The sequence below is a fragment of the Vicia villosa genome, unplaced genomic scaffold (genome assembly GCF_029867415.1).
Source record: "Vicia villosa cultivar HV-30 ecotype Madison, WI unplaced genomic scaffold, Vvil1.0 ctg.000910F_1_1, whole genome shotgun sequence".
Classification (NCBI taxonomy): Eukaryota; Viridiplantae; Streptophyta; class Magnoliopsida; order Fabales; family Fabaceae; genus Vicia; species Vicia villosa.
Window position 1 is genome coordinate 565,445 of NW_026705408.1, and position 25,657 is coordinate 591,101.

Below are 25,657 nucleotides of genomic sequence, written 5' to 3' on the forward strand. Positions count from 1 at the left end.
GAATAAAAGGGAAGAAGGGGATCTAAAAAATATAAGAACAAAAAGAAGAAAAAAAAGAATGAAGAGGGAGAATGTGAAGTTTTGCTGTGATTTGAGAAGTGACTGAATGTTTCTATTTTTAACAAAAATTCCAACCATGTCCTATGAACGAACGAACCATGTCATTTGACCATTATGGAAGTGGGCGATCAAATGAACAAAGCGTGGGAGGTTTTGGGAATGGAAGTTTAGTCAAGTCGAGTGGAAGAGAATTCAAGGAAAGATGGCATAGTCTCACACCTAATCACAACTTGCTTAATCAATGATGACTATAATGATACCGATTAAAGATGGATGTTTGGGATAAGGTATCAATTTCAAATTTTAATTAAAATATTAAAGTTTCTATTGCCAAAAATTATGATTAATATCAATCCCAAGCCCGATCCAATGAGCCACACATGATATTAATTATTCACATTGCTATTTCAATTTACAAAATTTATATACCCCTTAGAAAAAACGTGGGAGAGGTTTCAAAAGTAAAGATTAGTCCACTTAAGTGGAAGAGAACTCATGGAGAGGTGGCACAATTTCACACCCAGTCATAACTTGCTTAGTCAATGTTTATTGTAACGGTACTCAGTCAAAACTGGTCGTTTGGGATATAGTGCCAATTTTATATTTTAATTTTCTTTTCAGAATATTAAAGTTTCTAGTGCCAAAAAAGAGGATTAATATCAACCCCAACCCCAAAGCAACATACCACACATGATATTAATTATTAACATGTCTTCCTTTGTTTTCAAATTTCTATATCTTGGGGCTCACGTCAAAAAGACTACCTCTATTTTATAAACACTTGAAAAATATGAAAGTTGTCCATTGTGAGATTTAGAGAGTTTTTTTCTAGAGGTCACAAACAAATACAAACGCCCCACCAAAAAAATAGGCCAACACATGAAAGGTGAAGTACAAGCAGCAAATTAGAAACATTGGTTGAGTTTGTAAAACATCATGGGCTAACAAGTCGTCCGAACTCATTTTGTCACATCTAAAACCTAAAAAGTGGTCAACGGTCATGGCGTCATGTTTATGCTCATGCTGCTAAAAGACATAATGAGACAAAACAAATAAAATAAAGGGGACCGATTAGAAACATTGACTAAGTCCATAAAAAATGGCGGATCAAACACTTCCTAAAAAACATTGTATAGTTGGAGTGTACGTGGGTCGATTATGGTTGGATTTGGACAAACTAAGTCCATCTTGACAGGACGAACTAGACTTTTAAGTTCAATTTCACTTGAAGGACTTACCCGTCCCACTATTTTTTGACGAACTTAAAATGGGGCGAAAATAGAGCAGGACAGACGGTCCATTTTGCCACTATCGTATATTAAAACAAAATATTATTCAAAATATTAATCTACCTTTAACTATCCATTCAACACTAATTTAATTAGAGAATCTCTTATTTCATCCCTTGACGGTTCTTATGCACCTTATGCATCATGTGTGTTTCCAAACATATCCCTGCTACCGGAGGTCTATCTCTAGAAACAAATTTTTTTATTTTGTAGGTGCATTTACATTACCTTGTCTTAACTGAATTATTTTGAAGTTTTTCCCAATGTTTATCAGTTTAAACTACTTTCGTAGATGTAGTTCCGAAAAAAAATAAATTTTGACAAAAAAATATATTTCCTAATATGTATCACCGAAAAATAGGGCATAAATAGAATTGCACCATGTGCCTAAAAATATCAAAGAATAGATTGAGATATAACCTTTAATTATAAGTAAGTTGCTTGGGCAACTTTTTAAAAAGTAGCATTACCATATGCAACGACGTCGTTTACTAACTTCCTAAAAAACTGCATTATTCAAAATCTTAATTTATCATTAACTTTTCGTTCAATGCTAATTTAATCTGCTTAGACTACTTTCCTTAAAAAGCACTGCCCTACGCAACGACGTCGTTTACTCGCGGGCATGGCATTGTAAGCAGTAACCGACGTCGTTGCGGCCGTTGTATTGGGTATCCGTCGATCGCCGTACCGGAGAATCGAAACCAGAAGAATCAGAACTGAAAAGTTCAAAAAAGCCTTCGAATGGCTCCACCCAAGTCTAGAGGAGCCACTCGGAGCAGCAACGCAAGGATTCTTCTCTTTTCCTTTCTCCTCGCTCTCCAATACGGTGCTCAACCTTTGATTTCCAAACGCTTCATCAGGTTTTTATTTCACTTTCTCAAATTCAATTTTTAACTTTTTTTTATGCTGTTTTTATGTTCTAAGAGTGAGATTTTGTTCGTCTTTTTTCGGTTTGGCATAGTGAATAATCTCTTTTTGAAGCATCGTTAGGAGAATTAATTATCTTTCTTGTGATGTACTATGCAATATGCAGTGGTTGTTGGTTAGATGGGCTGTGACTAGGTGTAGTAGGATGATCGCAAGATTAACATAATTCAAATGCCTAAGCTAAATATCAGAATATATTAAAGTTAGCTCTTGATGTGATAAAACTGTGTAGACTATCCAATCGATACAGAGGAAAGAAATAGTAGTAATTTAGTTGATCAAGTCTAAAGAAAAGAATATATCCTATGGAGGTGTTTTGAAGTTGATCAAATGAAGAAAAATAATAAATTTTGTATAGTGTTTGGTTAGAGGCAATGAAGCACGGACATGATACGGATATCAGATACATATATGATATGGAGATACGTCAGTAATTGAAAAATTTAGAACATGATACGATTAAGATACATATATAAAAAATTAAAATTAAACATGAGTTAAATCATTCTTAAAAGAATATTGAGAATATGCAGAATTTGATAGTAATTATTAAAAGAATCATGAGAAAATGAAAAGATAGTTAAAGTTGAGAGAAAAGTTTGATTCTTGTAATAGAAAAATGAAAGTGATGAGGTAATTAAAGTTGAGAAAAGAGATTCATGTTCTAGAAATATGAATAGTCATGAGATTAACTAGCCGTATCCGCATCATATCGGAGTATTGAGACATATCGGTATTGTAGATTTTAGAGTATGCATGCTTCGTTGGTTAGAGGGGAAAGGAGGGGACTGGATGAGAGATGAGGGATTCTATTTTGAATTTTCTTGATGTTTCTGTTAAACACGTGGATGGTCTTACTGTTGAGTAGAGCATGGTTTTATCCTGAATTAGGATCCTAGAAATTCATTTAGCTGCATTCATTCACACTTTATTGGCTGGTAGCAATTAATCGGCTGAGAAGTTGGAATTTTCGGTCAAGATGAGTTTACATGAGAAGGCAACAACCACTTGTATACCCTCGTTTATTGTTTTAGCTTCTGATTATGTCCAAAACTACTTTATGATTTTCATTGGCACTATTGTGATATTAGTTTGCACAAACCTAGCATAGCCCTTGCATTTTCTTCTTCTTATATATGAGGCCTGTAATTGATTTTTATAAGCTTATATTTGATCGTTTTGCTATCAACTCTTGTTTAGATTTGGATACATTTCTTTTTCTTTATACATGATTGTGGTTTTAGCAAGTGTGTGCCTTCATTTTTCCAAAGCATGGGTACTAGTACAACAAATTCAGAAAAACAACGACTCATCGTTTTTACGAAACTTTCAGAATTAACAAAAGCATAAATCATAACATAAGCACTTTGCTTTTAAAATTTAATCAACGATGCCTAGTTTTTCCTAGATGAACTTCAAACATCAAAATGATACCGATTGATTCGAAAATCACCAATAGTCATTGTAGATTTCTTATCTTATATCTTATTCACACTTCATCCTACCTGTATCAGCACCAAATTTATATGGCATGATACTGGCTTACATATATTCTGGTTATGTGTTCAACATGGCTATGAATTTGTCACTAGTATAGTAATCAACTAATCATCATAACTTGTCTGTGATGTCACTTTTAACTTAGGTTAAAAAATACATTTCTCCTTGTGATTGATGGATTTAATATCATTAGTCATTCATGTCCTTATGCATTGATTCGTGAATTAACATTGCTATTGTGAATGACCATGTGAAGAATGCCTTAATAACTTGCTTTCCCTCTTCCAACAGCCGTGAAGTTATTGTGACTTCATCCGTTTTGGCATGCGAGGCTGCAAAGGTAACTCTTGAAATGTACTGAATGGTTTTGGCATGTTTTTTTAGAAAGCATGTACTGTACATTGCTTTTTATTATTATTGGGAAAATTTATGTATATTTTTAATCTGCTTTTTAGGTTATATTTGCATTGTACTTCATGACAAAAGAAGGTAGTCTGGGAAGAATGTATAAAGAATGGACTTTGGTCGGTGCATTGACTGCATCAGCGCTTCCTGCAGCTATATATGCACTGCAAAATAGTTTGTTGCAGATATCTTACAAGAATCTTGATTCACTCACATTCTCAATTCTGAATCAGACAAAAATATTTTTCACTGCATTATTTACATATTTCATGTTGAGGTATGCTCCTGCTATAACAAATGTTAATATCTTTGCTATTTTTGTAAAGGCCCATTTGTTCAAATATATCTAAGTGGAGATGTTAAACTGTTATCCATGTGTCAAGTTAATGATTTCATTCATTAGCCGTTGTTTCAGCATAAAAAATTGAAGTTAATTAATTCTGTAGAGCAGGAGTTGTCCCTGGTTCTTGTGATTTTGGCTAGCCATGGTGTAAGTTCTGTGCAAGCTGTTTTCTCTGAGGCCAGTCACTTTCTTGAACTCTGTCAAATTGAGGTCAGAGATGTGAAGTTAGGTGTTTTCCAGCATCTTCAAATATGTTGTTCGGTTTGGCGTACTTCACTTGCTGTTTTTTCGGTATTCTAGACGATCTTGATTTCTTGTTCAGTTGTTTTCATGGATCTGTAGCACTTTCTTAGGATGATGTTAGGAACCTGGTATCTTATGACCCTTTTCTGGGAAAATCTTCTTAATTACAATATTGCAGATCTTTGAAGGTCTGCAACCTCCCTAGCCTCAACCTCCTTATTTTCTCTCATATGATAAGAAATCCTCGTTCGAATCCCTTCCTCTTACTTGGATACATTACTGTCTAATCCTCTATCTATCCCAACCTAACTATTTCCAACCAGCTAATGAGCTGAGTAACAACGTCTTGGGCAGTGTTACCTAACAGGTTTTTCTTGGGAGATTCTTCTAAGTGGTTTCTCTTATCTTCTTCTCTTGATTGGTATCTGTATTTCTTCCATGTGCTTTTTTTGGCCTCTGGGTCATTCAGCATTACTTCTCTTCACTTGGTTGCACTTGGATGGTTCAAGTTGTTTTCTCTTCTTGATGACTGCTTCCTATTAAAACTGGATGTGTTGTTTTATGCCAGGTCCGCAACTCCGCTATTTGAAACAAGTTAAAGCTTAGTGGTGGTATAAGGTTATTAACGGGAGGAAGAGTGTTAAAAAATTAGGGTTAAGTTTATTTGTCTTGCTGTTTTGGAAGGCTTGGACTTATACTTGTAGTACTAGTACTTTACTTGATTATTAAATAAAATTGGAATATGAGGTTAGGGGTTTGCAAGTTATTACATCTATCATTCATATTCAGACTGTTATATATCTAGCAATAAACCTGAACTCTAATACTTAATACAGGCAAAAACAAACAATTCAACAAATTGGAGCCTTGTTCTTGTTATTAGCCGCAGCAGTTTTACTAAGTGTTGGTGAAGGCTCTAACAAAAATTCTACTAGTGCTAATGCTGATCAAGCTTTATTCTATGGGATAATTCCTGTATTAATTGCTTCAGTGCTCTCTGGACTAGCTTCTTCCCTGTGCCAATGGGCTTCTCAGGTTACCAGAACTTTCAATTCTCAGTTCAAACCTAAGTTTTCTGAATTGATTAATATTTTTATTCATCCAATTGATTTCTTCTGTCACAGGTTAAGAAACACTCATCATACCTAATGACTGTAGAAATGTCTATTGTTGGAAGTATATGCTTGCTTACCAGTACCTTGAAATCTCCAGATGGGGAAGCTATGAGACGTCATGGATTTTTTCATGGTTGGACTGCTCTAACTTGGGTAATGTTCTTCGATATTTTTCTTTTGGGATATAATTCTTTGGAGCCAGTTAGATTGTTGTTTTGCCCCTGCCTGTAAAAGCTAATACAACCATCAATCAGTCTTGAAAATTAAAATCACACCCTCTATCCTAATCACATGCATGTACATGTAAATTTGGACCAATAGGTTTTCAGGATCAAATCAATATCAATTTTTTTTGGGAGGAGGGTTTAATAATTTCTGTTGATTACCCTAACTGCATATCAACTTTCACTAGCATGACTAAAATGCCTTGCATCTGTGGTTCTGGAATTTTTATTTTTTGCATCGAGTTAAATCACATACATTTGTGTTTCTAGTAGATGAAAGTGTTATCAACTTGTTAATTGTAGTGATTAGTGTGTTAAAAAAATTCAAAATCTATAATACGAACTATTTAGTGCCTTGTCATGGGCATTGTTATCCACATGTAGTAACTGTCTTTAATATATATTGATCTACATCAACTTGAACAGTCGCATATTGTTTTTAATTCATTTCAGATCCCAGTAATTTTGAATGCCCTTGGTGGAATTCTTGTTGGTTTAGTTACAAGCCATGCTGGTGGTGTTCGAAAGGTAAGGTTTACTTTGTGAGCTCAATTAGTTTTGGGATGTACTATTAGTTTTGGGATGTATCATCCACAGATGACGGATGAAAACTGTCATCAGATGGTAGTTGGTCCTTGTTAGTTTACACTGTTTTCACATCCTATATCATGTGGTTGATTGTAGGAAACAGATTCTCTGCATTTGATTATGTTGTTTTTTTAATGACAAATGTTAGTAGTTTAGTTTTATATTGTGGGTGGGGATAGAACCATCAACCTCACATCGCTCACTCCAACCACCAAGCCAACCCTATATCTCTGCAGGGGTGTTCATGGGTGCGGGTCGACCCACGAACCCGCTAACTCAAACCGAACCAACCCATAAATTACCCGAACCCATTCATTTACGGGTATATCCAACCCAACCCGCAACAATCCATATAGTTTTGATTTGGGTATCGGGTTTGAGTTTTGCAACCCATGGATCCATTGACCCAACCCATTGATGTGACATTAATAATTTCTTATTTATTATTATATTTTTAATAGAAATATAAAATTATTATCTCAATACTATCCATAATTCTTCCAAAAAAAACTTTATTCTCCACCAATAATACTACTAGATCAATGAATTTACGTAATTCTAAGACTAAATGTTGTTTCTTATTTTCTTTTGTATCATTTCCAATTTATATATTTTATAAAAATAATGTGTCTTGTGAAATTTTATACTATTATCCAGTGTTATGTCATATTGATGAATATTATTGAATATTATATGATGTGCTTCATCCATTTTGTGTGTTAGAAATGAATATAAATGTATTGAATTGTGTTACAATATCTTTAAATTGAAAAAAATTATAATTTTTTAATTTGAAACACATCCCAAGAACCCAACCCATTAATGAACGTGTCGGTTCGGGTCAGTGTTAATAATGGAATTGCGGGTTTGACGACGAACTCAACCCATTGAAGTTTAAACTGGTTGGGTAACGGGTTAGGCCAAACCCATGTACACCCCTATATCTCTGTATTATTTCATGATATGATTTAGTTTTCTCTTAGCTTTAGTGGCTTTAATCAACATTCTATCTAATATATATTATTTTGGAGAGGGATTATTATTTCACTTTACTGGTGGAGCTATAGAGACAGTAACTGCACATCTTTTTTGGTACTTGCTTGAGTTATTGATAATTTGATACTGGACCATATGAAATAGAAGAACTTTGCAGTTCCTGAACATGATGACAATTCGACTTCGAAACTCATTTTACCAGGACTTTGGGAAAAAGATATCCTTCGTATTTTCTGATTTGTGCAAATTTACTTAAGTGGTTTTCCTTCACTGTTGTCGCAGGGATTTGTCATTGTCTCAGCTTTACTCGTAACAGCATTACTACAATTCATTTTTGAAGGAAAACCGCCGTCATTATATTGTGTCGTGGCTCTTCCACTCGTGGTCTGTAGCATTTCAATATATCAGAAATACCCCTACCAGGTTAAGAAGAAGGAATCATAAAACTTGACTGCCACAGTAAGGAGAAGTTACTTCATTAGTTCCCCAATGAAGCTCCTTTGTTTTATATACACAATATATAAGCATATTGTAAATGATAGAAGGCAAGCGTTGTTTTCAATGTCTGCTCGATCTCAATAGAATGAGGATGTTATATATACTTTTATGTTTCTATTCTCTTTTTTATTCTGGAACGTTTGAAGAGCCATTTATTTTGGTCTTTTCTTCAATGTGTGATAGAGGTCCGAAAGTGGTTCATTTTGAAAGTTATGTTGCAGAAGACAATGACTATATTATATATACGGTTGTTGAAAGCGATTTACTTGAAAAAGAATTTGTAATCCTTTTTCTTCAATGAACTTAAACATTATGGGTTTGAATATTCTTATGTTCTTGAATAACTGAATATCGTGTATTAGGAAAGGAAAGATAAATTTAGGAGAATCTCTAACCCCACCCCTTGGATCTCTCATCTATCATGCGAGTTGTCAAAATTGTTCCTCTGCTTTTGTAGTTGACTTTTTTTTTTTTTTTTTTAAATTTTGGTTTTTTCGTAGATGTATCTACAGAGACGTTAAAACATAGTGAAACTTGAGAAAATCTCAAAATTAATTAAGTTTATGAAATCATAGTGAAACTTGAGAAAATCTCAAAATTAATTAAGTTTATGAAATCTTCTGTAGCTACATCTACGGAAGCTTTTGAAAATAGAGTGTTTCGAAGATGTATCTGCGGAACATTCTATTATATTTTCAAATCAATTACATTTCACTTCTAAACTCTAATTTTTTAAACAAAAGTGAAACATTAAATTATAGTAAATCAAAGTAATTGAAAACCTCAATTGTATTACTTTGATTTACAATAATTTGATGTTCCATTTTTGGAACAAAAATTGAGTTTTGGAGTGAAATGTAATTTATTTAGAATATAATAGAATGTTTCGTAGACGTACCTAAGGAACATTCTGTTATATTTTTAAATCAACTACATTTCAATTCTAAACTCCAATTTTTTAAACAAAAATGAAACATCAAATTATAGTAAATCAAAGTAATTGGAAAACCTCAATTGTATTACTTTGATTTACTATAATTTGATGTTCCATTTTTGTTTAAAAAATTGAGTTTTGGAGTGAAATATAATTGATTTAAAATATAATAGAATATTTGGTAGGTATATCTACGGAACACTCTATTTTCAAAACCTTTCGTAGATGTAGCTACAGAATATTTCATTTAATTTGAGATTTTTCCAATTAATTTTGTATTTTTTTCATTTAATTTGGGATCTTCCCAAATTTTACTTTGTTTTAACGCTTTCGTAGATGCACCTACGGAAAAAACCAAATTTTTTGAAAAAAAGTGCTTTCGGAGGTACATCTACAGAAACAGAGGGCATAAATGGAATTTTGCAGGGTGACTAAGAGATTCAAGGGGTCGATAGAATTGTTCAATACCATGTGACTTACACTCTGGCGAAATTTTAAAAATATTCTAAAAATCTGGATTTTAAAATTTACAACAGGCTCTCTCTGAAACACGAAAAAGCAAGAGTTAAAACAATTTAGACTTTGAAACATGTAAGTTATAGAGATTGAATTTCATATGCACCTTAAAACACCACACATACGCCTAATATTAGAACCACAAAATTTGAAAATAATTCAGAATTTAATGTCTGCATTTTCTATAGAGATTGAAATCCAGTCTTCTATTCGCGCCTTTCCTTCTCCCTTTCCTTTTTCATTTATGCAAATAGAGCAAAACTAAAGTCATTGAGAGCAAATCAGAGCATACTATTGTTCCATCTTTTTTCAAGCATTCTCAGAACTTCTACTCCATTCCATTGAAGCTTAGCACGTCTATGAAGTTCTACTCCACTATACTGTTGTCAATCTAAGATCAAACAGAGCAAACATTTGGTAAGTGACTCATTTCCTTTCTTTCTTTAATTTGACATGCAGACATTATCTAAATAGTTTATAGGTATATACATACACATTAAACTTAAATGTAATTGATGTGTCATTTTTGTTTGTCCTAAATTACATTGTTTTGAAATTTTGAACATTAGAGCTTATGGTCCGTGCATGCACTGTTTTTGCATCATATTTTCTAGTTCTATAGTCTAGATTTTAAAATCCGAACCCTTAGTCCGTATAATAAAATCCAGAGTTATTTGTTTTTTTTTTGGTTTAGTTTGGCGATGCTTTCTTTAGTTATGAGATGATTTTTCTTGTTGGAAATAAGATGAGATATACAATTTGCATTCTTCTAAACTTATGAAAAAGAATTTAGCTTAGCATCATGTAATAAGGAAAGCTCATTTTCTCTCCATAGGTTTGTTTTGGCCTAATTAAATACAAAACATAATGTTGTATCAACTTGGCCAAATTTTTTTGTCAACGTCAAATAATAAAAAACCCCAATCTGTGTCAAATGTTTTAATTGCTCTCATTATTAATTGATGTGTGGCAGCTAGTGCATAAAAATGTGCTAAGTCTAATTTTGCAGTAAAGGATCATAAAGTTGTTTCTGCACCATCTATTGTCAAAAAGGATGAACATACTGATGAGAGTAAAGTATATATTAGAGATTTAGAGCCAATTTGATTCCACGAGTATCTCTAAAGTTCAATGCATAAAACAATTCTAATAAAGTTCAAATTGTAATTAAATTAGCAAAAGCAATATGTAAATTCAATTGCATATTGTGAAACTAAAGAACAACATAAAAGAATTATCAAAGTCTCAACTATATAAATATTACACTAACAGAATCCATCAAGCTCACTAGACAAGGCTAGGGTTTTCTGTATGGGAAGGAATGGTAGTTTGGCATTAACTGAGCAATGCCTTTACATTTTTGGGTAGAGGAGATTATGATGAATTGAATAAGATAAGCCATAGTCTAAATGGAGCAATTTTGCTCGGGTCTGATGTAAAACAAAGGAACACAAGGAAGAGAGTGAAATGACACAAGTTGGAAAATGCATATGTCACTTAAATGGCACAAGCTTGTAATTGAGTCTCATCTCGATTTTTTCATAAACAATTTTAGTGTTTATAAAAGACAATAATGCATAATCTAATATTTTCATCTGCACAAACTTGAAATGAATTTGTTACAAATTAAACACAGGCTTAGAAAATATTTTCAAAATTTTAATTAAAATAATTAACTATTAATTTATTCTATAAAAAAATATTAATCAATAATTATCCTAAGTCATTCTTCCACCTAATTAAAAATAATTATTTTTTCCTAATTGCTCTTTTTTTTTTTCTTTTATGCATCGATTACTGGTTCTCTTTTCTTCTGTTTTAGGTTTTTTTTTTATTCCGCGACAGTACTGTTTAGGGATCTTCATATGTTTTCAGACTGATTTCAATTCAGGTATATCCTAACCCACATCTGTATGAACTCTTTCATTTGCGATTTGATGAAATTTGTATTCAAAAGGGGAACTTAACCCTAACTTAGTAGCCTTAATGCAGTCCCTAAAAGTAAAAGTATGGTTCACTGTTTCCACAAGACCTAGGTCATGTTAAAGAGCATGAAATGCCCTTTCCCACCCTAACCCTAGTTCTTACTGAAATTAACTTATTATTCACTACCTTTCATTTTGATTTTTTTTTAATGTTATTTAGTTTGAGTTGGTTGTATTGAAGTTTTTATTGTCAATAAACTGATGCAGGAGTTTTGTTTTTTCTGAATAAGTGTATTGCTTCCTTGCATGAAGACAAGCCCACCATCTGTATGATAGTTTGCTTTTGAGAAGAAAGAGAATATATGTACAAATTTTTATGTGAAATATGGCAAACAGCAAATATGAGTATGTCAAGGGTTTTGAACTTGAGGATGAGGTGATGTTTCCGAGTTTCATCCTTGTTTCGATCAATGCTTGTAAACTTCCCAAGCCTTATGATGTAAATGTCTTGAATTTGATGAACTCTTGTGCTGTTGCGATGCTCGAAGAGTTTGCAGATGTAGTCCTTGCATACGGGTTTAGTGATGAGTATACCTTTGTTTTCAAGAAAAGCACCAAGTTCTATGAAAGGCGAGCTAGCAAAGTATTATCCATTATTTCTTCTTATTTTGCATCTGTCTTTGTGAGAAAATGGCATGGATTCTTTCCGCAGAAGGAACTGCATTCTCCTCCTTCCTTCCATGGGAAAGTTGTACCTTGTGCATCCATAGATGCCCTTCAAGCTTATCTTTTGTGGAGGCAAAATATATGTCATTTGAAAAATCAATATGATCAGTGCTTTTGGCGACTTGTTGAGCGCGGGATGAATGAGAAGGAAGCACAAGAGTTCATCGATGGAGCCAAGAAACGTGACTTAAATGATATTTTATTTGACGAGTTCAAAGTCAATTACAATACACTGGATCCAATATTTCGACAAGGTTCCTGTATTTTAAAGACAATGGTAGGGGCTGTGGTGAAGTACACAGAAACAGGTGCTCCAGTTAAAAGACAAAGGAGAGAGATAATCACAGTGCATTCCAAGAAAATAGCAAGCCCACGATTTTGGAATGAGCATTCTATTCTTTTGAAGGAGCTTGGTGTTTTTGTAGAGGAGATTAACAATGTGAAACCAGAGTATGTGAGGTCCTTTGAATTTGATAGCAAGTTGATGCCATCTATATGGGTTGTAGTGCGGATAGATGGATGCCACTTCCACAGATTTTCCGAGATACATGAATTTGCAAAGCCAAATGATGATCGAGCTCTTAACTTGATGAATTCATGTGCAGTGGCTGTCTTAGAGGAATTTAGGCAGGATATAGTATTTGCTTATGGGGTTAGTGATGAGTACAGTTTCATTCTTAAGAACTCCACTGATCTTTATGAAAGGAGAGCTAGTAAAATCGTATCAGCCATTGTGTCTTTCTTCACATCCACTTACGTGATGAGATGGAAAGATTTCTTCCCTCAAAGTGAGTTAAACTACCCTCCTTCTTTTGATGCGCGAGCAGTGTGCTATCCATCTGCTGAGATATTACGGGACTATCTTTCGTGGAGGCAAGTGGATTGCCACATAAACAATCAATATAACACTTGTTTCTGGAAGCTTGTTGCATCTGGTAAAAGCAAAAAGGAAGCTCAACGTAGTTTAAAGGGTGCTCAACTGCAAAAGAAAATCGAGGAATTGTCTATCGATTACAATAAATTGCCAGTGATGTTCCGACAAGGATCCTCAGTTTTTTGGGATAGGGTAGACAATGTTCTCATCCATCAGGAGAATGGAGAGTCTTCTGAAAAGTATGGAAAGGTCATTGTAAAACATATTGACATCATAGGATCAGCCTTTTGGCTAGAACACCCTGGTATCCTTTATGGAAAGGTTGAGTCTGATAATTAAAATTTTATTGCTTTATTTTTGTGCTGCTAATTTTATTTTAGTTTAGTTTGGTTTAATATTCTTGAATAAATATTTGTATTTTCTTATTTAAGATAATGAAATTGGGAAGTACTATATAGATTTTATTATTGTGAGTGCAAATATGCATGCAAGCTTTAGATCCCTTTACTTTAGTCTTTTTGCACCATTACAGCATTATAACCTTGGCAAAGCAACCATACTCCAGGTCTGATCACAATCTGCAAGGGGTATTAGGACCAAAATATTTCCTTTTAAACGAAAAAAGGTTAAACCCGAAGAAGTTGTTCCGTCAATACCCGTGCCAGCAAAAAAGAAGGAAAGATCTCCTTCATCATTGGTGGTTAGTGCTCCCAAAGTTTCAACGCATTCAGGCTTTACAGGAAAGAGAACAAAAACTGGTACAAGAAAGACTGCTGCTTTACAAGGATGCAGTTTTATCCATCAAGGCTCCACCAGTGTTATAATAGCAGACCCATGGCTGCCATAGTGGATATACATGGCTGTTTTCGGGCTCGCGGCAGTGGTAAATATCGGCCGATATTGTGGGTTTTACTACCGGTATGGCGGGATTTTGGATCTTCGCCATCGACAACACTGGGTTCCATGGAGAAAGAAGAAACAGATGATGAAAATATTCTGGCAAACTCAGCATCTGTTTCAATTTAGGACACTAGGACTTACATTACATTTCAATTTGTGGTCGGGCTTTTACTTGAACAATTATGACACTTACATGTGATTATGTGTGATTATGCACGTGCACGGTTGTTATATTTTTGTAGGGTTCTTTCATAGGTGTGACTTCTAAGAAGCATAGACCTAACGAAGATACAAACAACAATATGGACCTTACCGAAGGAAAGGCTGATCTTTGGGCGCAGGCAATAGAACAAAGTCCTCAAGGTCAAATTTACAAGGGACTCCTCTTGCCAAAGTAGAGTCTCCAGTTACTCCTCACGGTGGATTAGCGATGTCTGAAATTACCAAATCAGAGCCACCTACATCTGTTCGGAGTGAATTACACATGCCTAAAACTAAGAACAAGAGTAATAGACATAAAACAAAGTTTGGAGATGACAAGGATGGAAACACCTTGCGTTCAGGACCAGTGAAGCGAAAAAGGCTGTGTCCTGCTAATCAGAAGAGAACCACAGCATCTGGGATGTCTGCCTCACCATAACTCGTGTTAGATGCAACAGGGAGCAGGTGCAACAGGAAAAACAGTCCTATTTGGTTTACATTAGTTGGTTCAGAAGACCAGTAAGTTACCTTTCTATATGCAACCTCTGTTCTATTGATCTTATTAATCATAAAGCTATTTTTCTTCTAGGGATCCTAAAGCATTCATTGATCTTGTTATTCAGGAATGGAGAAATTTCCTTGCCACATATCTAGGCTTGCTATTCAAGAATAAAGTAACTTTTTCAACTCATGTAGTCTTTGAGTTTTTTGGGATTGAGTTAGGTCTAGTCTCAACTCTCAAGTTAAGAGAAACATGCAAAGTTACTCCTTACCAGAATTTTGCTAATAGAAGTTGGATAATTATTTCCCCTTCCTCCTTGAACATATTATGTGTGTTTCCTTGCAATTCTGCTATCACAAGCAAATAACTATCCTGTACAGATTGGGTCTCTATGATGTACATTACCACAGTAATGGTGAAAAACACTCCCATTGATCTGGCAGTTATTGTAGTCAGTTACAAGTAATTAAAACTAAAATTTTTGGAACAATTTGCTGAGAAGGTGCACATGTTCAGAGAATATAAGTTTCTGTTTTTTTTCTTATTTTGTCCACTCTCATATTTACTCAATGGATGTAAAGGATATTAACTATTTTAACATACTTTTGGAGCATCTTTAACAGAAATGTCAGACATTTGTGGAAGCTGATTTTATGGTTATCATCATACTTGTTTACTCGTGGGATTATCTTAAAAAGTATTAGAAGACTATGCTATCTTTGACATGTTTGAGATATTTACCTTAATCACAGGGATACTGTGCCCATCTCGTTTATTCAAAAGTACCTCATGAAGAAACATAGTGTGACATGGTTTGGTGCTATTTTCTACAGGTGGAAATAATATGTTGGGGTCAACCCGTGCTCCCATCTTTGCAAATGCATAACTTAGTAGATCTATGCTAACTTGGTAGATCTGTCCACCTTATTATTACTCACTTTATTTCCTTAACCACCTTGTGAAATGTAGTAAAATCAACATACCTCCTATGATAGAACCAAATTGAGGAGCGAAGGCCCAGCTGTTTGGTTCATTGTCAGTCCTATTTTCCTTTAATTCCAAACTTTTAAAAAACATATTGATGCAACCACTTCCACCTGTGCTTTACCACATTTACTTGTTTACTTTTGTGCCTTTCGTCAAGCATATTTACATTTATTATTTTATTTTTTTTGGAAAATTCATTTTCTTCAAACACTTCGAATTTTATCGTGAGTATGAAAGTCTCAATTCAAAGTGAATATAAGATATTGTTGAACAAGTGACTTCAAACACAAAAGTAAGGAGAGGGGGAGAGTGATTTGTAGTATTTAAAATTCTTGATTAATTAATTATTATTTTTATTTAAAACAACAAAAATGTGTCATATAATAATTAATATAGAAATATATAAGAAAATAGAAAGAAGTAAATGTAAATGACACGAAAAATAAACAACAGAAAGTAAAGAGACAAAGTAAGAGAGATTTTACCAAAGTTTATAGAGATTTGACTTAATAATATGGCCCACTCTTCTCCCCAATAGTTTCTTCTAGAGAGTTTATCATTAACTCTGAGCTTTTGCAGGTTATGCCTATGATTCATTAACCTTCTTACAAGCGAAATGAGAGATTTTATTCAGATTGATCCCCAAACCAAACAAATATCTTCTAAGCCTGAGCTCACTGACCTAGTAAAGATTTTGACCAATTAATCTTAAGAATCAAACAAAAAATTTCACATCATTATCTCAAGAACCAAACAGATATTTCATAGGCTTATCTCTATAACCAAACAAAGAAATCAATTATACCAACAACGCTACTAATCAATTATGGGCATCTTTAATCGATTATAGGCGTTAAAAAAGTGATAATTGATTAACCCTAATGGGATAGTCCATTATACCATGTAAAGATGCTTCTAATTAATCTGAACACATCCCTAATCCATTTATTAAGCCTATAAGATGTTTTCTGGTGATTTTATAACAAGAGAGGATTCAAAGAGTTTTAATGTGTGTGTGAGAAGTTACTCTTATACCTTTACAAAATTTAATCACTCGAACAAATACGACCAACGAGCTTTCACACTTCCTTTCTTTCACAACTCTAAAACTTCAAATTCTTTACTAAATACACTAAACTCTTATTGAATTAGAACTTTGAATCTTCTTAATAATGAGACTTAAGATAACTCAAGTTGATCACATCATCAGAGGAGTTAGAAAGTTGTCGCCACCAACTTCACACTCTTGGATGTTGTCATCATTGACATCACTAAACATCGGATGTTGTCATTATCAAACAACTGAATAGCCGCAAGCATATAGACCCACAATTATGAGTATCCAAGCAAAAAGAAGGCGCTTCTTCTTCAAGTTGAAAACATGGAGTTTTTTTAGATATAGCTTCGTTCAAGAATTCAATAATTAAAAAAATTCAGAAAGAATTGCTACTTTGAAGAAGACTCGAGGATTTTGAAGAAGCTGGTTGAGATAGCGAGTATCTCAAATTCAAGGCTTAGAGAACAAATGCAATTTTGAAGCGGATCTTGAAAATTAGGACTTAGGTAGCTTAGGTGTTAAGCAAAGATTTACATTTTTCTGTAGATATCCTATTATACAAGATACTTCGTATCATACGATACTACTAGTGGAAAACTAAAAGTTCTAATGAGAATTTGTCAAAGACTAGATTAAAATAGGTTTTTGCCACTTGTTTGTTTGCATATAAGTTAATCAGTTTTTTAGTTTTATTTTTCTGCAATTGCTAATGAACTGCATGCACTTTGATTTTGAGACTGATTTTGTTAAACAACATAATTTGAATAAAAAATTTATACAAAAAATAGTATATGGATGTCTCTTGCAACAGGATTTTATAAGCTGAAATACTTAAGACGTCGAGACCCTTCTTCTCGGGGCTGATCTACGTCGAGAGCGGTTTGGCGACGCGGGCGTATCTTGTCCATCTCTAGTTTCTCCTCCTGCTGGTTTTACATGAAAGGAGTTCTTGATCTTCCGCCAATTTAAACCCAAGCTTAATGAATTCTTTGGCTTTTCTTTGTTGCTTAACTTTTTATACTCTTCTTGCAAGTCAAAGTAGTCATTCTGCAGTTCAACCATCTTGGACTTTACATTCTCGAGTTCTGCTTTGAGTGTTTTAATGTCAATAGTTGCAGATGTTTGGTTTACTTCGTGTTCTGAGTTGATTCCGCTTTGTGCTGGTTCCTTCTCTTGCATTGCTGCCCTCATCTTTACTTGCTCCGCAAACAAAACCTGTGCAGTATACTTTGGTTCAGGTGGCAGTTTTTAAACTGAATTTATAATGTAGGAAGCTAAAATAACTGAAAACTAAGTTCCAGAGATCCGGGAAACTTTACCTGGACAACAGTTCTTAGAGGCAATCTATCATTCTGTGCAGCATGTAAGCATGCATCAAGTGAAAGTTTTTCACAGTTCATTATTTTGCAGAGTCTTCTACGGTCATGGTCAGTCAGTGAAGGATGGGTCTAGAGAAACGCCAATATCAAATGTCAAAACTTTGTTTTGAATTGAAATCTCTTTTATAACACTTGAAACCTGGAACACCGGAAAATAAGAATTGAAAGGCTAACCTTTAGGTAAGTGTCAATGGCTCTATATAGACCATCATCAAATGATCGAGTATGTTCTGGTAGTAGTTCAGCTAAGACATGAAACTTTGTAATTGAAAGATTCGGATCTGTTGCAACTTCAGCTAGGTAATTATCCAAGAGCCTACTTATATTGAATTTTCCAGACTTTTGTTGCTGTTGCATATGCTGTTTTTCGTGCATCAAGAAGTATTCAACAATTCGCTGCACTACATCTATGTCATGCATAGTGCATTCTTCAGGTGAATTAGGCATGCTGCAAATGAAAAAAGAAAAGAATAGAACAAAGAAAAAGATCGATATTAGTGTTTTTAGTAATTTTCATTAGCCTCAAAGAATAGAAAAAATGAATTGAGCATTACTCACTTGGCCATGATTCCTTGATCTCCATATTGATATCTAGGAATTAAAAGATCATTCACCTCAGCATCCTCTAACACCACGCCAACTCTCTTTTCGAGGTCAGAAATGAGAGCTGGTGATACCGAATACATCATTGCCATCTTTAACATCTGCAACAAGAACTTACATGGGACAGCTTCTTGTTGAGGAGGAATGATGCTTATTAGGCTTTCAATAATAGTTGTTTGCTCCTTGCTATGTCTAGTGCTCTCTTGTTTCGTCGTGCTAAATAAAGTGAACTGTAGATTACTTTTTCCATACCCGTATCCTTTTACCCCTTCCAACTCCTCATGCATTCCTGGTAGCCATCTCTTGGCATATTGCATAATACATTTACCAATGGTCTCTGACTTGATTCCCTTTGCTCTTATTGCTGAAATTATCCGCATAAAATGATCAATGCGGAGATTGGCCATATCATCGAACCACCAACTATCTTGACTTGATGCTGCATCCTCATCTGTGGGCTCATTTTTAGAAGCCTTCCAAGCTAAGGAGTCACAGCATCTTCTAACAATTTGAATGTTTTCAGCCCATGGAGAGAGATTTTCGCAAGATTTCAGAACAGTAACCGTGTCTTTCCATGAAGAAAGCACGACAAATGTGAGGAAAGCTTCCGTCTTGGAAATGAGATTGCCATCTTCTAGCTCTTCAGTCATCTCGAGGAACTCTGATGCACATCTTAGTGCAGCTACATTATCTGAGTTGAAGTCTATAGGGAGACCATAACAGAATTTGAGAACCGTTTCAAATGTTTCAGATCCACCTGGAAAGCTTTCAAGCTTGAGCGCATTGCCAGAATTTGAGTTCCGAGGCTGAGCTTCCAACCTTCCTATGTAGCCGCATTTCGATATCAAGGGGTACTGTTACACAAAAAAGTAGACAACAACGTAACCATGTTTTTATTCTAACTCTTGTTTTAAAGATTTTTCTAAGGTAATGTAAAATTTTTTTTGATCTTTACTAGTTTTTTTTCTTATAAAATAATGAAAACATTAACCAATGTCTGATGTTCTGTCTACCTCCTTGAGGGACTTTTTTCCCCTCTTTCCCTATAAAAAGGGGTGGTAGGGAAAAGACACATGGACACACCACGCGCACGCATACACTAAGAAGAAAAGAATAAATGGTTTATGCTCTATTGACAGAATTGTGCTCTTGAGCAGTCAGTATCAATCATTGATACTATTTCAGACAGTGTTATGATGATATCACTATCTTGTCCTTCTTGCACACTGCTGATGATACTATTTGAAAGAATTTTACCGAGATAAATCAGAAGATCAATAATTTCTTACATTTAGAAGGCTTTATTTTATGATGTTTATCGATACCTTGTGTACATTATAAGTGGTTTCCTGGACTTCAATCGAATAGTCAGTCGGGATTCGAGGAGCAACAAACCTACAAAGAACGGAAAAAAAATCCTTCATACAAAAAGAACTAGTGGTAGTTAGCCTCGAATCATGGGGGCTAAGAAGATAAAGTAGGAGCCATGGAGGAGAACCATCTTTGACTAAAATATAAAGGATTATATATCTGACAGTACCTTGAACTTTCACTTTTGATGCTATCAGCTATAGTAACATGTTTGTTGGGAATAACTATGCTTTTATCCGAAACTTGATCAGTTCTTTCAGACTGATTTTCCGGGTCTGGTGCTTGGGCCACCTGAAGTGATTTCATGGTGATTCTTGAACTAACTGTAGCAAGTTTGGGATAGACACTCCATTTTGGTGAATATAGCCTAAATGATATAAGAAACCAGACATGTTCTCTATATTAATGCTAAGAACTGTTCTGTGGTCAGTTTAGAACTGTAGTTAAGACGGTTGGTTAGTTGTGTCTTTCTTTCTAAGCCATCAACTTCAATAAAATTCTATCATCATATATGGAATGCTATAATTGTACTGATGTTTAAGCTGAGCCATGTATACACATGCTACGTGGTTTTCTCTGTGTTAAGTGGTTTTGTTTGATTTGATTTGATTTGATTTTTCTCTTAAATGAAATTATCTGTACATGTGTGTATTATTATCATTTATTTTTCTATTTAGTTAATGAAGATTGAAACATTTGAAATTAAAGGCTTTCATTGTCAGTAATGAGTAGTGCATATGGAAGCATTTGCTGAAATGGTACAAACCTATATATAAATTAGTAACATTTTTAACCTTAACATAGCAACATCCATATCTGGTTGATATGAAGGTTCTGGGCCATCATATGTCCCCCTTAAGCCATACAAAGTGCGAAACAATTGGTGAAATGTGGTGTGGCTCACAATACTATACGTGGTTATTTACATTCAATTATTTATGTAGTTTCCTTTTTATCCTAAAACTATGAAAATGAAGTATCAATATAAATAAGATTAGTTTCTATACAACTTAAGATGTAATTTATTAACATACACCAAATCACATCTTATTACCACTTTTATAGGATGTTGGAATGTAATGGCTTATTATTCTTTTTTTTAAAGGAGTGGAAGCCCGGTTAAAGAAGGCAACAATTCTTTAGAGGATGTGATGCATCTGCAACGATCAATAACAATAGTATGAGCCATTCATGTAACTTGCTCAATGGGTCATCCATTTCCCTTGTATAAGTCATCTCTTCTTATTGTTTGGCCCTACTTCTCTTTTATATATATATATATATATATATATATATATATATATATATATATATATATATATATATATATATATATATATATATATATATATATATATATATATATATATATATATATATATCAATACTATACTAAGAAAAGTAAAGCCTCTGTTAATTACATTCTAATCCCATATTAATCCATCGATTACTTTCATTTTAGGGCTAAATCAGTCATTACGGGATTATTAATTTTAATTATTTTTTAACTTCCCATTAATGATATTTTGCCATCTTAAACGACACAATTGGTTAACGTTCTTCATAGAATCCCACACCCTACCTTTTCATTTATTAACATCCTGATTTTCTTCTTCCCAAACACGCCTAATCAATATTTTTCACTTTCCAATGAAGCATGCTTGCCGATATCCACATCTAATGAGGCGGCTAAGTTCAACGATCCAATCTTCTTCATCATCTATATTAATTCAAACAGTCCTAAACCCTTACATATATCATTTCCCTCACTCATCAATATTCCAACATTTCTCAGCAACATGTGTGCAGAGCCGATTTTGTTGGTGGTGATGGATTCCAAAGTTAATAGTTATTTTAGGGTTCTTTGTGATATTTGTGTATTTTAGGATTCTTTGTGATATTTGTGTATTTTAGGGTTCTTCTTCAGATGAAACTATCTATAGCTCTGTGCCATTCAATTCAATATCCAAACACATTAGAATCTGAAATGTGTATGATTCGGTGCTGAAAATTGTTGGATCTGCTTTTTTTGCATCAGTTAAAGTTCAATTCATCGAGTTTTTAATGTGATTCTGTTTCTGATTTTTGTGTGATTTTGTTATTGTTTTAGGTTTGAGTTCAGAGAGACTTTCAAGGTTATCTTCCCAATCGTTGAACCACCATCGCCTCAGATGAAACTATCTACAGCATCCTCTCATACCTCTCCCCTATCCTTAATCAAGGTTATCTTCTTCACTTCATTCATTCGATTTTCATTTTTTGCTTCAATTTTTACAAACCAGGCTGTTATGTTATGCTTTGTTTGGTTTACACCGAAATACAAATGAATTTTTGAAAAAAATATATTCAAAAACAACATCAGTACATTCTTTTTTTCCGGATGTCATGGGCTATGGTTCCATTTGTTGTTTGTTATCAAATTGAAGCATTTATTTTATATGTTGAAGTGTTGATTGTGTTTATATTGCTTTGTTTTATTTGTGGTGTGTTTTTTTACTACTGGGATTTTATGCATGTGTATTTGTTTGTATGTTTTGGTTATTCCAGATGCAATCATTGTCAATTTTCTCCCAATTGTTTTTAAATGTTAGAATCTGTTGTATTTTTCCTAGAGAGCACTTCTATTACATTATGGCATTATGGCTTCTGTACTTATTGACTATTTTTTTACTTTTATTTCCAGATAGATACAAGTCTTTGTATTTATCCGATGATATTGTAGAAGAGGATGAAGAGGAGTTCCTTTTACTAAGTATCTCCTCTTCTGTTCCTTTTCATCTTCTGCTAAGGATTTATCAAGAAGAATGATTTGCAGAGATGCTTCCAGAAGATTTTATGCAGAACAAGGGTTGAATATGGTCTACTTATCATTATTACTTCTTCACTCTATAGTTTTAAATTTCAATACTAATTTGATTTAGAAAGATTGATTATGAGCATTGACTTTATTTTTGTGATTTATTCAACGTTTAACTTTCCAGTACTGTTTCATTTCACTCGGAAGCCGTTGTTGGTGGCGGTGGTGGATTGCCATCTTACATACATGGAGCTGTTTATTGGGAACCTATCAAACCTCTCACCATTGAAGAGTTTCACATCCCTCACAAATGTTGTGTATAGTATGGGAGGACTTGCTTAATAATGTGTTGTGTGCAAATGCACTGGCTATATTACCAAGCTCAATGCCATATAGGAGTCTGCAATTTTAGGATACCTTGCTTTTACTGCTTATCATGCTATGGCTCATGCGGAGGAAATGCGTTCGGGTGATTATGTTGCTGTTATTGGTACTGGTGGAGTTGGTTCTAGGTGATTAAGTCTATTGTTAAACAGATGTCATGTTTTTAAATATTTATTTATCTGTGATTACTTCCTCTTTTTTTTTTTTTATCTTCATACACATATTTTTACCATTATACAAATTGCTTATAAAATCAAATTAACTATGACCAAATTATCATTTTGATTTAATAACATGAAATATGTTATATTTCTTAATATAATCCAAAAGTTAAAACAGTGTAAAGTATTATAATTAAAATTATAACAATAGTTGAAACCGTGTAATCAATTGTTACTAGCATATAACCCAAATGATAAATTTACAATTTCTAAAAAGTAGATGAAGAGCTACCGCATATCACACGCAAAATAAATATCACGTGGCAGATTTCAAATATACATTTAAAATTAATTTTTCTTACCTAATCAATTAAACATGCTACATGTTTGTAATCATTATATTATTTATTTTTACCATTTTATAAATAAAAAAAAAATAAAAAAATAAAAAAATTAAATTGAATATGAAAGGAGATTTGTTAATTAGACAGTGAGCTCTGCATAATTTGGAACCACTGAATTATTTGAATTTGGAACCATTATATTATTTATTCTTATATTTTTGAAATCTTTTTTAATTAAAAAAATAGATAAATGATAAATATCTAATAAATGAAGAATAATTTGTTCCTTTTATTATTATTATAACAATCCATAAAACAACATATTTCATGTCCATATTTGTTATTATTATCCTATTCCTCTATTTTTTCCCCCTATTCCTCTATTTTATGGGAAAAGATATATAGTAATTGTACTTGCTTACGAAATTAACTTTAGGAATGTATTTCAAAGAACCGTTTTGAATTGATATATTAGTTATTCTTATAATTGTTTTGATTCACTATTAATTAGGTGTGCATAAAAAGTATCACATATCAAAGAAGCGTTTCGTCTTCGCTTCTAAAATTAACATTAGGAACGTATTCCAAATAAAAATAATTGTATTTAATGTTCGAAAAAAAATTATATGTATAAATTTAATATATATAAATTTTAATATTTATCAAATTAATTAATGACATATATAAAAATGACATTTATATAGAAAATTAGAAACTTCGATATTTTAAAAGATTTATTTCAATTTATATATAATTAAAACTCAAACTATAGTAAACAAATAACATATAAAATAAAATATAAGAATAGTAAATCATTAATAAAATAAATATATAATTTTAATCAAATTAATTAAATGAGAAAATAATCGATATTTATAAATGTATTGATTTTAAAGATATTTTTGTAGTTTATATGTGATCTTTACTTTAATTCACATATTAACATTAATTTATATTGTTAAATGTATTTATATAACATTGTATTATTAGAAATTATAAGGAATCTCATTCATGATTTATATAAATTAGTAGTATTTATACTAAAAATAAAATAAATATCTGTTTTAATTAAATGAGATGACATTGAAAAAACAATCAATAAATTAACGAAGAGTAATATAGATAAAATAATATTATAAATAACATATGTAGTAAAATTTGTTTATATTTTCATAACTTATAATCTTTATTTTATTTTCATTATATATATATATATATATATATATATATATATATATATATATATATATATATATATATATATAATTAAAAAAAATTTAATACAAAATTTATACTTGATATAGTTTTATCTATAAATATTATTTTATTTTTTTATGTTCTTTTTAAAAATATATGTAATATATTAATTATAATTAAAGATACAACTAAAGTATAATAAAGGATATTAAAAATTTCAATTGATACACTATTAATAAAGTATAATAAATAATAACGATATGCTATCAATATCGATATTATGAATTAAAATATGATAATAGTAATGATACACGGTTAATATCAATATTGTGAGTAAATAATAATCAACTTTAATATCTATTTTTTATTACTAATATTTAACGGCCCGACAAAATATTTACTTATATATATAGAAATGGTGTATTTATTGTATTTATAGTGGTCTTAAATTTTAAGAATGCAATAGGATAAATCAATATTATGTTTAATTTGAATATATTTTATATTTATGATATATTTTATTTTAAACCCTAAATCCTAAATTATAGGCGTGCCGACGGGCTGAACCTATTTTTCTAACGGGTCGACAAAATATATACTTAAATTGA

The 25,657-nt window shown here is 32.7% G+C and overlaps 3 protein-coding genes and 1 long non-coding RNA gene across 7 annotated transcripts; 3 read left to right on the plus strand and 1 right to left on the minus strand.

The window, feature by feature from the left end:
• Positions 1-1,889: 1,889 nt before the first annotated feature.
• On the plus strand, positions 1,890-8,514 carry LOC131632145 (UDP-N-acetylglucosamine transporter ROCK1-like). Its single transcript, XM_058902926.1, has 7 exons — positions 1,890-2,212; positions 4,071-4,119; positions 4,235-4,461; positions 5,607-5,805; positions 5,895-6,038; positions 6,563-6,637; positions 7,976-8,514. The coding sequence occupies exons 1-7, from the start codon at positions 2,094-2,096 to the stop codon at positions 8,135-8,137; spliced, it is 975 nt and encodes a 324-aa protein (XP_058758909.1). The 5' UTR covers positions 1,890-2,093; the 3' UTR covers positions 8,138-8,514.
• Positions 8,515-11,410: 2,896 nt separating this feature from the next.
• Positions 11,411-15,259, plus strand: LOC131632109 (tRNA(His) guanylyltransferase 2-like). Of its 4 annotated transcripts, none has more exons than XM_058902879.1 (4): positions 11,411-11,532; positions 11,834-13,487; positions 13,699-14,786; positions 14,891-15,259. In XM_058902879.1, exons 2-3 carry the CDS (start codon positions 11,952-11,954, stop codon positions 13,735-13,737), a joined length of 1,575 nt encoding a protein of 524 aa, XP_058758862.1. In that variant the 5' UTR covers positions 11,411-11,532; positions 11,834-11,951; the 3' UTR covers positions 13,738-14,786; positions 14,891-15,259. The 4 variants fall into 4 exon arrangements, with proteins under 4 accessions (XP_058758862.1, XP_058758865.1, XP_058758864.1 ...); XM_058902882.1 differs by having other exon boundaries at positions 13,732-14,786; XM_058902881.1 differs by having other exon boundaries at positions 11,442-11,532; positions 11,857-13,487.
• A 2,207-nt stretch (positions 15,260-17,466) lies between these two features.
• LOC131632114 (BTB/POZ domain-containing protein DOT3-like) lies at positions 17,467-20,654 on the minus strand. Its single transcript, XM_058902888.1, has 6 exons — positions 20,336-20,654; positions 20,121-20,190; positions 18,751-19,649; positions 18,367-18,640; positions 18,133-18,261; positions 17,467-18,028 (listed from the first exon to the last, which is right to left on the minus strand). The coding sequence occupies exons 1-6, from the start codon at positions 20,470-20,472 to the stop codon at positions 17,645-17,647; spliced, it is 1,893 nt and encodes a 630-aa protein (XP_058758871.1). The 5' UTR covers positions 20,473-20,654; the 3' UTR covers positions 17,467-17,644.
• Positions 20,655-21,708: 1,054 nt separating this feature from the next.
• On the plus strand, positions 21,709-23,788 carry LOC131632111 (uncharacterized). Its single transcript, XR_009292906.1, has 3 exons — positions 21,709-22,388; positions 22,850-23,024; positions 23,148-23,788. It is a non-coding gene; the product is annotated as an uncharacterized LOC131632111 (long non-coding RNA).
• Positions 23,789-25,657: the final 1,869 nt, after the last annotated feature.

Bases quoted from the DNA above. Each gene is read 5' to 3' on its own strand.
- LOC131632145 (XM_058902926.1), top strand. From the start codon at position 2,094: ATGGCTCCACCCAAGTCTAGAGGAGCCACTCGGAGCAGCAACGCAAGG. The intron at 2,213-4,070 runs GTTTTTATTTCA...CTCTTCCAACAG, and splicing joins ATTTCCAAACGCTTCATCAG to CCGTGAAGTTATTGTGACTT. The intron at 4,462-5,606 runs GTATGCTCCTGC...TACTTAATACAG, and splicing joins TTTACATATTTCATGTTGAG to GCAAAAACAAACAATTCAAC.
- LOC131632109 (XM_058902879.1), top strand. From the start codon at position 11,952: ATGGCAAACAGCAAATATGAGTATGTCAAGGGTTTTGAACTTGAGGAT. The intron at 13,488-13,698 runs GTTGAGTCTGAT...GCACCATTACAG, and splicing joins CTGGTATCCTTTATGGAAAG to CATTATAACCTTGGCAAAGC.
- LOC131632114 (XM_058902888.1), bottom strand. From the start codon at position 20,472: ATGAAATCACTTCAGGTGGCCCAAGCACCAGACCCGGAAAATCAGTCT. The intron at 19,650-20,120 runs GTATCGATAAAC...TTTGTGTAACAG, and splicing joins CCACTTATAATGTACACAAG to TACCCCTTGATATCGAAATG. The intron at 18,641-18,750 runs GTGAGTAATGCT...TTTCATTTGCAG, and splicing joins GATCAAGGAATCATGGCCAA to CATGCCTAATTCACCTGAAG.